The sequence below is a fragment of the Bufo bufo genome, chromosome 2 (assembly GCF_905171765.1).
Source record: "Bufo bufo chromosome 2, aBufBuf1.1, whole genome shotgun sequence".
Lineage (NCBI taxonomy): Eukaryota > Metazoa > Chordata > Amphibia > Anura > Bufonidae > Bufo > Bufo bufo.
This window is the reverse complement of record NC_053390.1, coordinates 121654068-121666462: the sequence shown is the minus strand read 5'-3', so window position 1 is coordinate 121666462 and position 12395 is coordinate 121654068. Positions and strand designations below refer to the sequence as shown.

The 12395-nt window shown below is 47.3% G+C and overlaps 1 protein-coding gene across 2 annotated transcripts in view; it reads right to left on the bottom strand.

Annotated features, from left to right (window-relative positions):
• RASGRF2 (Ras protein specific guanine nucleotide releasing factor 2) overlaps positions 1 to 12395 on the bottom strand; it is a 394559-nt gene that overhangs the window by 87921 nt on the left and 294243 nt on the right. For both annotated transcript variants that reach the window (XM_040421496.1, XM_040421497.1), the window contains exons 13-14: positions 4606 to 4688; positions 1101 to 1349 (exon numbers count right to left, since the gene is read on the bottom strand). In XM_040421496.1, the coding sequence (XP_040277430.1) occupies positions 1101 to 1349; positions 4606 to 4688 (332 nt within the window). The remainder of the gene's footprint in view (positions 1 to 1100; positions 1350 to 4605; positions 4689 to 12395) is intronic.

Genomic DNA, 12395 nt, shown 5'->3' with positions numbered 1-12395 from the left:
GTCCTTCGTTGTTGTAGGCAATTTTCCTAAACCTAAATGCACCATATTTCGTATAATTTATACTAGGATCTACATGCCCTCACATTAGAAAATGTGGGCCGTTGATTTTATCTTGAATCATAAATCTGCTATATGATTACCTCAGATATGTAACAGCCATGTGGTAAATTATCCAGAACCATCTAAATGAAACTACTTTTTCCATTTTAGGTACAGTCATACAGAAAAAGCTTAATTGGTTCGCCTACGTGTTTAAAACTGATGACCAATCCTCAGGATAAGGCCTTTTGCACACAAACCTATTTTCATTCCGTGTCCGTTCCGTTTTTTTGCGGACCGTATACGGAACCATTCATTTCAATGGGTCCGCAAAAAAAACGGAAGGTACTCCGTGTGCATTATGTTTCCGTATTTCCGTTCCACAAAAAAAGAGAACATGTCCTACTATTGTGCGCATTACAGACAAGGATAGTACTGTTCTATGAAGGACCAGCTGTTCCCTTCCGCAAAATACGGAATGCACACGGATGTCATCTGTATTTTTTGCGGATATGTTTTTTTGCGGACCGCAAAATACATACGGTCGTGTGTGAGAGGCCTAAGTCATCAGTATCTGATTGGTGGGGGTCCGGCTTCCAACCCTCGACGCCCCCCCCCCCCTCTTACTGATCAGCTGTTTAAGGAGACCTTGGCACTCCGGTCAACATGGTGAGGTTATGTAACCACTATCAAATGGATGGCGCTGTGCTTGGTAAGCGGCGAAGAGGCTGGGGTGCTCACCTGAGTGCCATGGCCTCCTCAAACGACTGATTGACGGGGGTCCTAGGTTCTTGTGATCTGATACTGATGACCTCTCCTGAAAATAGCTCATCAATAGCTCAGAAAACCCCTTTAAATATTTGAACAGCAATTTCATAGTTTATTGATGCAAGCAGATAACTCCAGAATAGATACAGTATATGGTCTTTATAGATTGGTACTTACAACTGCAGTAATTATATGTATAATCCACTGTGACAAAGTGCAGATAAACCATGATCGTTATACTAGAAAAAAAGGGTAACAAGCCAATTGGGGATCGGGCTATTGGAGTCAATTACCTGACTGGTATTGACGTGAAAGGTCTCTTGTAAATATCGGCTAGTTTTTCCAGCACTACAAACGCGGTGGTAAATATCCTGTAGGTATGGAGGAAAGTATTGAGAAAATCAATGCTGAGGAAGCGCAAGTCAGTCAGTCTCTCCAGGAGACGCTCCACACTGGCGTAGCGGATCTGAGGAACCTTGCAGGAGTTCAGAGTTTTGCTGAAGCATATATCGATATCATCTCTGTGCAGTCTGGCGTCGGACCTGAAATACGAATAATACGTATAACTGAAACGTCAAATTCCTGTGCTTAGAAGCAGCAGAAAGAAGATCACTTTGGCATGGCAACAGTCAGTGGGTTGTATGCCGCAATTGCCATCATGGTTTTGGGGCATACAGATTGAGATCCAGGGTACAAACTCAGAAGTCCAAGCACAGTTCGTACTGTGGCTACTTTGGCCCTTTAACCACTTGATGATGGAACGATTTTCCATATTTGCATTTTCGTTTTTACTGCCTTCTTGGAGCCATAGCTTTTTTTTTATTTTTCTTTCACATAGCCGTATGAGGATTTTTTTTTTGCGGGACAAATTGTACTTTCTAATGGCACCATTTAATATTGCATAGGATGTAGTGGGAAGCTGGAAAACATTCCAAATATGGTGGAATTGGAAAATGCAATTCCATCACAGTTTTATCAAGTTTTTTGTTTACAGCGTTCACTATGCGGAAAACTGACTTGTGCTCTTCATTCTCTGGGTCAGTACGATTACAGCGATAACACATTTGCATAGTTTCTCTTGCGTTTTAATACTGAAAAAATATAAAATAAAATAAACTTTGCCATTGCCATATAACTTTTTTGTAGTTGTGTGTATGGAGCTGTGTGAGGGCTCATATTTTGCAGGGTGATCTGTACTTTTCTTTGACACCATTTTGGGGTGTGTATAACTTTCTGATCACTTTTTATTAAATCTTTTGTGGGAAGTGAAGCAACCAAAAGACAACGAATTGTCCATCTTGACTTTTTTCCCCTTTTGCCGTATATTTTAATAGTACAGGGTTTCTTCAACTCAGAACTGCCACAGACTAAGGGCCCATTCACACGACCGTATGTATGGATCTGTAGCCGTTCCGCAATTTTGCGGAAGGTCTGCGGATCCATTCATTTCTATGGGCCCTCAAAAGATGCGGACAGCACACCGTGTGCCGTCCGCATCCGTTATTCCATACCGCGGCTCCGCAGAAAAGATAGAACATGTCCTATTCTTATCCGCAATCGCGGACAAGAATAGGCATTTTCTAATATGGTTGCGGCCATATGCGGTCCGCAAATTGCGGAACACACATGGCCGGTGTCCGTGTTTTGCAGATCCGCAAAGTTATACGGTGGTGTGAATTGGCCCTAAGGCCTCATGCACATGGCCGTATTGCGGCCCGCAAATGGCAGGTCGGCAATCCACGGCCGCCGGCCGTGTGCACCACGCATCACGGATGCGGACCCATTCACTTAAATGGGTCGGCAATTCTGTAGATGCAGAACAGAGTCACGGAACAGAACACGGAAGCACTATGGAGTGCTTCCGTGGTGTTTTTTTCCGTTGTTCCGCACTGCATATTGTGCGGCCGTTCCGTGCGGTCTCCAATGCACGGGCAACATCCGTGCAGCGGGCCGGACCCATTCAACTTGAATGGGTCCGTGGTCTGTCCACACCGCCAAAAAAATATGACATGTCATATTTATTTGCGGTGCGAAACAACGGAAAGAAACACCACGGAAGCACTCCGTAGTGCTTCCGGTGTTCCGTTCCGCATCTACAGAATTGTGGACCCATTCAAGTGAATGGGTCCGCATCCGTGATGCATGGTGCACACAGCAGTCGGCCGTGGATTGCAAACCCAGCGCTTGCGGCCCGCCCTATGGCTGTGTGCATGAGGCCTAAAGCTGTATTTAGACACAGTGAGGAGAAGCCAAGCGTTCCTTCCCCACAGTTGGCTGCTTGTTAGGCCTCCTGCACACGAACGTATGTGCCCCGTGGTCGTGCTGCGGCCCGCAAAATGCGGGCCGCAATGCACAAACACCGTCCGTGGGGCAGCTGCAGCAGATCGCAGACCCTTTCACTTTAATGGGTCCGCGATCCGGCCGTTCCACAAAAAGATAGGCCATGTTCTATCTTTTTGCAGAACGGAAGTACGAAACGAAACCCCACGGAAGAACTCCGTAGTGCTTCCGTAAGGTTCCGTTCCGTGCTTCCGTTCCGCATCTCCGGATTTGCGGACCCATTGAAGTGAATGGGTCCGCATCCGTGATGCGGAATGCACACAGAACGGTGCCCGTGTATTGCAGATCCACAAATGCATCCACAATACGGTCACGGAGCGCACACATTCGTGTGCAATAGGCCTTAGGTGGAGGTGTAGATCACCTCTACAGCTGCTGCTATCGCTCGTTCTCATACATAATCATTGCTCCTGGGCAGCAGATCGCTGTTTAGACAAGACGATCTGCTGCCTAGGAAGGATTACTGAAGTGTCCGCACCTCCAATCACTTCACCCGATGAGCGAGAATTTCGGGTGATCTGCAGCACCTTTAAAAGGCCGATCATTGGAAACAAGCATTCGTACAAACATGCTTTCCATTTACAGATAATCAGCCTGATATTCGGGGGATGGGGAATAAGCTCTCTGACTACTTTGGGGGATGGGGATGGTATATCTGAATGTGATTATGTATGTGGGGGGTGAGAACGGGACATGATTGGTGCATGGGGGTGAGCACAGATTGTTATTATTATGGGGGTGACCAGTATATGGGGCTCACGAGTATGGCGGACAGTGGTGGGGGAGGGCAGTTAAAATGATTGAAGGCTGCTTTTCCCCACCGTCAGTAAGCATATGGTTGGTGAGGGGGTCTTCCATATACTGGTCGGATTCAGATGAGCAGTAACATGCTTTATTGTCTATATATTTGCCCGGAAAGCAATTATTCTAAAAACGTCTTTAAACCGTGCAAGTCAGGCAATGTTGTTGAGAATATGGAGACGTAGCCAGTAAATTCCTGGTTTATGTCACATGTTTGTGTTATAGGATTTTCCAGTACTTAGATATTGATGGTCTATAATATCAGATTATTCAGGGTCCAACACCTGCACCTCCACCGAGCTGCTGGCACCGGAAACTATACAGTGGATGGGAGGCTCTACCCCCTGTGTAGCGGCTGGTGCCGGCATATTGCTGCCCCCTGGCACGGTCACTACATGGTGGATGGAGCCCTCTGCTTCTAGCCTTGTTCACCAGAAACTGTACCCCGGAAAACCTCTTTAATATCCAGATCGTTGACAAGTTACATTCTGCTGCAGCCAGTTTTCCAGTACAGAATGTCCATTTGTGCATGTCTGCAGGACTTCTCCAGAGCTGCCCCTCTAATTAGTACATGGCTGCATTACTCTATGGCTATTTAGGATATTTCCACTCCTGGGTGAATGCGTACGTATGGGTTAATTGGGAATGACTTCTTACCTGATCATGTGTGGCACTGTAACCTTTGAGTTCTCCTCAAACACATTGCTCATTAAACCATTGCATCGTATATTCTCAATGCACTGTCAAAACAATGAAACCAGCACATAGTTAGCATGATTTCCTGAACTTAAATTTTAACATTGCAATTGTCTTGCCTTAAAGGGCAGCTCTGCTCCTCACAGGCCATTTAGCGAGAAGTTCTAACATTTCTGCTATCTGAGCTGTGAAGTTGTTCTGACCTTTTCTCCAGGGTAATGGCTAAAAAACATATGCAAGACACATCTGCACTTCTCCCAACAGACTATGCACAGAGACTATCATTTCCTCACTCCTTCTGCTCACATATAACATGACATCAAGCTTTGCTTTCTGGTCCCCTAAACTCTGCAGATCTCCTGCGTCTCTCCCGTTTCTTCCCTTTTCTAGAAAATAATTTTGTAATTTGATCTTTTGACTCTTTGTCGTAGTTCTTTAACGGAAGTCTGTCACCTTCAAAATCTGTTTAAAAATAAGCCTACCACATTATAGAGTAGGCCCCACCCAAGATGTACTGAAAATTACATGAAATTAAAAAGAAGCTTTTCTCAACATTAGCAGACTGTTAAGAAATGTATGGTCATGTTTTGGCACCTACCCTACACAGTGATTCTGGAGGTGGAGCGATATGCCATAAATGTCTGAGATGGCTTTAACCCTTTAAGCAAGGTGTTTATGCTTCATGGCAGCTGACACGAATGCTGAATATATCTTTGGGGCATAATGGCGTACCACAGGACATGAAAGATGCATAAGGAGTCTTATCTGTGTGTACATGGTTGCTCTCCAGCCGTCATCTGTAATCAAATCCCCAATCTCTAATGATAATGAGATGACTCTGCTGACTCGGTTCCTGTCTACACAGCAAAGATCAAGGGGTTGTTCCAGAATGATCATCCATCTACAGGATATGCAGAAAGTGTCTGTTTCGTGGGAGCTTGCGTGCTGCCTCCCTATTCAAACTCTACAGGACTGCTGGAGCTAGCCAGGCACTGTATTTGGCTATCTTTGACAGTCCCACTAAATTTGACCACTACTCAATCATTCTAGAACAACCTCTTTTAAAAAGTTACAGGCATACAGTGAATATCGGTATATTGTGTGCACTACAGTGGCCAGGCTGAAAACTGGAATATTTCAGTGTTTAAATATGGATAGTCAGATACATTTAAAAATAAAATGTCATGAAATTCTATGTAATTTATAGATTCCTGCGTAATATGTTGGCGCTATATAAAGATTATTATTACAGATTATTATATTTAAAACATATATATAATTTTTTTCATTTCTTCTTAGGCCACATATGCACAGTCAGTATTTTAGTAGATGAATTTTCTTCTCTATATACTTGTCTATGCAATGTAAAAAATAATTTTTCCCTACTTCCTCTTACCTACAGACAGCAGTAAAAAGAATAAGTAATCTCTAAATCTCACTGGTTTTCCAGCTCCTGTATTTGTAATATTAAGGCAATAATGAAGCTAGATGAATATGCATGATTATGAGGATGAAGGGAATTATGAACTCCGAATACATTTCAAATTATAATACATGGATGGGTAGGATATTGTATAATCATTATCTATTGTGTGCTTTCACAAAGACCTTAATCTATCTTGTAATAATTATAACACAGTAGGTGAGGACCCACTGCATCACTGAACGGATTTGAATTAGAGCTACTCCTAAGGGTGTTATCTAAGGGCTGTATTACATTAAGAGATTTTGTAGGTGTAGTGCCCTGGAGCAGGGGTACTTTGACATTTGGACATTTGTCCAAACGGTTATTAGCGATTATCTGGCCGACCATCGGCCACTGCAATAAAGCCTTAAGTGGCCCCCTTAGTCTTCACTTTTTCACCTCTATACAGGGATGTGATCTCTGCTGCAGTGGAACCACCAGGGCGCTACCTCTTGGAGTAGTCTCTGTCAGTTTTAGACTGTTGTGCCAGTTAAAAACATTCTGGGGGCCAGCTGTACAGATACATGCAAATAGTACCTGACCCTCATTCGCAAATCTCTAAAACTATGCCAACGCATTTTTTTCAGTAGTAACTCGCTGCCTAGGTTGGGCTTAAGAACGTTCCTGGACAACCTGTCCATATCATGTTCATGTCAGCTACTTCATGCATCTATACTAATGAACTCGGTAGTATCTTAAATAATCTAACCAGTTTTTTTATATGAAGACATAGGCTAGGTGAGATGCTGTACGCATTTCTGTATGTAGTGCAGTCTGTCTACTGTGCCATTTTACATATGCGCATGGTGTGGGAGACTAGAAAACCAATCTTGCTCAGGGGTTTGTCAGGGGATTCAGCTGTTGCCCTGTGGGCCAATTCTGAGCTTGGTCTACGTTCAGTGACAGTTGTCCCATGTGGGTACAACAGTATGTGGCAATAAAAAAGGAAAGGCAGAATTGTAGTCAGTTTACAAGCCAAAGTCAGGGTGGGCAGAGTTTGTTCAATCCGATGAACAGGGCAAAAGTCAGACGGGCAGCACAGGGTCAGTACAATAAACAGGCAGAGGTCAGTAGAGGCTGAACATGTACAATACAGATTTAAGTTAGACATGGAAGATCAGACTTGCATGGACTTAAAAGCTCGGTAACCTTTTTGCTTAGGCATCCTTCCACTTAGGACACAGGCAGTGGCCTTTAATGGCCAGAGAGACAGTGCTCGTCTTATGGGTAGAGAGGACTATAGATGGAAGAGGCAACCTATAGCCACAGTATGGAATGGACAGGCTGAATACTACGCAACCTGGATCAGGAATGATTTAGTCTCTTGCCAGATCTGGAGAAAATCTGTGGGGTAGACCAGGTGAGACTGGAGCAGGAAATGGAATACGCAGATGTAGACCATATACAATAAATATGGAGACTTGCCAGTAGCCTCGCCTGATAGGTTGTTATATGAAAACTTGGCCCAGGGAACCAAAGATAGACAATCACTGTGTCAAGAAGAAATGAAGTGAGGCAACTAACTCTCCAGTACCTGACTAATTCACTCCACCTGCCCACTGGACTTAGTATGGAATGCTGTGGAGTCCAACTTGACAACAAGCAATCTACAGAGAGACCTCTACAACTTGGACAGAAACTGAACTCTGTGATCAGAAACGATGTGTTGAGGAAAAACATGCAGACAGAAGATGTCCTTGATGAACCACTTGGCAAGAAGAACAGTGCAAAGAAGACTGGTTATAGGGACTAAATAAAGTATTTTGAAAAAACTGCCCACAACCACTTAGATCATGGTACACGCTGAGGATGAAGGCAAGTCTGTAATAAAGTCCATTGCGATATGTTGCCACAAAGCATCAGGCACAGGCAAAGGGAAAAGCAGGCCAGCATGCCTCAGCCTACAGGACATATTCTGTGCACATGTGGCACAGGAGGCAATGTAATAACGGATGTCCTGGGAAAGTCTAGGCCACCAATAGTGTCATGAAACGGCATTAAATGTTTTGCGGAGACCTGGGTGCCCAGTGGCAAAAGACATACTGATAGGCAGAAGTAATTTATTGCAAAGTCGTTACAAAGCTAAAGTTTGAAAGGCTGCTGACATTTCAGTTTCGGGGTGAGGTATGTAACGGTTGAAACAAGACGAGTGCCAATGCCCCAGTTTCTGTATGACATGCGCAGGTACTCGGTTTTTGGAGGCCGCGGATGCAGCACCTATGCGGAATGAATGTCCCGAAATTGTGGCAGGGTCACCGCCCGCGCTGGCCACAAGTGACCTTACATGGGATATGAACTGGTGGGTGGTGAGCTGAACCACCCCGAAGGGTAACAATGGACTATTCGGTCCGGCCTCGGACAAGGCAGACCGTAACTGACGAAGCACCGTGACGGGACACCATTGGTGTGCTGTGGGAAAGAAGGATACCGGGACAGGGGGGCCCATCTGGGAGGTCTTGGACGTCTTGAGCATTAATATGAACCCGTCGGAGTTCTGGACCAGCTGGCTGACCGTGAGGAACCTGCTACTGCCTGGCGAACGGGTGAACTCCCCAGGTCTCAGGAAGCCGTAAAAGGCTAGATAGATGGCGGATTTAAGTACCAAGCTGGGCAAAACCCCGAAAGGATTACCGTCCAAGGCGTCGGACAGTTTGCGGAAAAGAGGGCCGGTGACCGCTTGCCTGCGTACTTGGCTTTGAGGCCCGCACTTTCTCAAACCCTTGAGAGCGGCTTTGACAGCATGTATGGTGAACACTGACGCTAGTTCAGGATGGCTAACAGAGAGGAAGTGTTGCACTCCCGCCAGGTACGACCTCACTGTACCGTGGGAGAGCCTGCGCACTGAGTGGCAGTAACCAATGAACGCCAGGATGTACTCTGGAAAACTGGAGTCCCCTTGAGGACATTCCCCTCGAAACCTGCAGAACGTCTTCCACCCGGTGTTGTATGCCCTGGTTGTGTTAGGTGAGAGGGAATTGCGTATCAGAGCGTGAGCCGTCTCAAGGTGGTTGGTTACATTAGCATTAAGGACTCGTGAGGAGGGACGGTGGCGCCTGTCGCATCTGCCTCTGGCATGACCTGAAAGAAACGGGAGAAGTTAGCCCTCGACAAGGCGTCAGCAGCCCCGTTTTGCGCACCTGGCACATGCGCACTGAAAACATGAAAGTGGTGACGTAGGGAGAGCTGCACTAACCGTCTGAGGAAACACTTGACTTGGCTAGACTTTGACAGCCCACTGTTAAGGATGTCTACCACGGCTGAGTTGTCAGTTACGAACAGAACAGACTGACGCGCCCAGAGACTGCCCCAAATGTGGGCGGCCACCACGATGGGGTACAACTCGAACAGCGCCGAGGTTTGGAGGAACCCCGGGATCTGTCCCACCTCGGCAGGCCATTCGTCTGCAACCCAGTGGGTGCCAAAAATGGCGGCAAACCCTGAGCCCGCAAGCTGCATCAGAAAAGACTGTAGGCGACCGACAAGACAGCTCGGGTACGAATAAGGACACCCCGTTCCACTGGCTCAGAAAATGGTCCCACATGTGGAGATCCGCTAGGGCTTGACTGTCCAGGCACACTGGGCTGTCCTGTTCCGGGGCGGAACTTAAGAGCGACAGTAGGCGGGATATGAACGCTCTGCCCTGCGGAATGATGCGCATGGCGAAGTTTAACATACCCAGTAGAGACTGAAGGTCAGCCTTAGTGACCACGGTTGTGACTGTAAACCTGTGGATGACTTCTCTAATCCTCGTTAACTTATCCGCAGGCAACCTAGCTAACATGTGCTGGGAGTCTAACTCGATGCCCAAAAAGGTGATGACTGTGGCCGGGCCTTCTACTTTCTTGGGGGAAACCGGGACACCTAACTGGGAAAAACACCTCAGCAACTTCCCCAGCCCTAGGGGGACTGCCCCTGGCCTCTCAATCAGCAGGAAGTCATCCAAGTAGTGGATGACAAACTCACAGAGGACCTTGTGTACCAAGACCCAGTGGAGGGCCTGAGCCAACTGATCGAAGAGCCAGGGGCTGCTCTTGGAACCGAAGGTGAGCTTGGTGGAGAAATAATACAGGCCTCTCCACTTGATGCCGTGCCACTGCCAGAGGGCTGGCATGATGGGAAGCAACTTGAAGGCATCCGATATGTCGGCTTTGGACAACATGGACCCTGGGCCTGTTTTCATGATGATGGCGATAGCCTGATCGATCGAAGCATATCTCATGCCCACTTCCTCCGAAGGAATGAGGGAGTTAAGGCTGGGGACCTGGGAGCCGTGTGGGGCCGACAAGTCAATAATGAGTCTTTCCTTTTTGCTGAACTTGCCTGTAACTACCCCCACGGGACTGACTCTCCAGCGTTGAAAGGGGGGCACACTAAAGGGACCGATCAAGAACCCTTTGCTTAACTCGGCCTCTATTAGTGCGTCTACCGAAGCGGGATTTCTTTCGGCTGACTGAAGGTTCCTGCATTCGTGTGTGAACTCTGGAGTCGTGATCAAGCCCGTATGGAAACCCTCGTGAAATCCTGACACCAGGAACTGTACAAACCCTGGATTGTGATGACCTTGCAAGTACTCTTGTAGACGGCTAATATTGACCACACTCTTGTAATTTTTCACCGACTTTAATGAGCACGCTACTCGGGGGTGGGCCCTAAAACAGTTGGTACAGATATGTAACAGACGGCATTGCCCGAAATTGCAAGACGCGTAATTAAAATTGTTACATATCTGTGCCCTCCCTAGCTGAACGATGGGTCGGCCCAGCTTGTCTACTGAGTTGGGGGGTCTGAAGACGTCGAGTGGGCCAGCTGCAGAGCTGGAGGGGTAGGACGCCGTGCTGACGGCGGACTTATCGCACCACTCGACAGAGTGAAAGATAGACTGGCAGGCGGAACAGGAGGGAGCTTTCAGGCCTGCAAAGTGTCTGCAGAAAAGCTCAGTGTCCAGGTTGGACCAGTCAGTAACGTGTTGGAATTGGGAGAGAGCCGCTGCCGCCTTAGCTGAAAATGAACAGTGGTAGTCATAGAATGCGTTCCCTCCATACCTGTGACCCAATTCTGTGACCCTAAAGAGATACAGGTCTAGTTCCTCCCTCCTGTCCGGCCTGGCAGTGCAAATCACATCCCTAAAAAGGCTAAACGCCATGACGAATTCCGGAATGGACAATTTGCGGTTGAGCCGGTGGTCGCGGCTTCTCAGTACCACTGACACTTCCCCGCAAGCTATGACCTTATTGTCAGATAGGTCCCTGGAGGCTATCAGTAGAGACGCAAGATTGACATCCCTACCCTCCAGGATGTCCTTCCTGATGTTGATCGGGACAAAGTGGGAGGGAGTCACGTTGGGGACGGACTGGACAGAACGAATGTCTGCCATGGCAGAGGTGGAGGCGACTGGAACCTCGGGGGAGGAAACTGGTAAGACTGTGCTGCGAGCCTCGATAGACTCCAACCTCGCCTGCATGGACGTGACGGCAGACGTCAGACTGTTTAGCATGACATGTATCTGAGTCAGCGAAGTTTGCATCGTGGCCGCAGGGGGATCATTGGTACTGGGTACCAGGGAGTCTTTCCATAGGCGATACAGCTCCGCTTTTCTGGCAGATGCCGGGAAAGGGACGCCCCGCTTTGTCAGCACCGCCATAAGCCTGGGGATGGTCCAAGCACGTAGGGACGGTATACTGCCCCCTTCGGATGTCTCTGCTACGACCTCGTCCACTGACGCTTCGACGATGTCTGATGCGTGTGACATCGTGGCTGTGAAAACAGTAACGTAAAATGACCGACTAGCCTAGATGACCGCCGGTATCCATGCAGCAGTCTAAACCACGTAACGAAAGGGTGAACTATCCCCGTGAGGAATGCACATTGACACCAGAAGAGCCGTGAAGGAGTGGCCAGGAACCGCCACCCGGGAGTCCATGCAAGGAGACCTGCCGTACTTACCAACTGAGAAGCACTATACTCAGACTTTTACGGAAGTATCAATGAAAACAGAACAACCTGTACGTAAAGTAATGCATGAGACACAAGCCTGACAAAGGCAGCACCTTCCCGTCCCCCAACGTGTACCCCCACTACCTTGGTTGACAAGGAAAATCAATTGAGATCCAAACCAACTTCTCTCTGACTAATAACTGCTTTGAACCTGGAAAACAACAACAGAACAACACAAAAGAACCAGTCAATGCGTAAGGCTCAATTGTAGAACGTGGGTTGTGAGTAGAAGGTATGGTCGGCTGACGAGAGTAGGTGTATTGATTGACGTTGACCACTACCTGACGTTGGC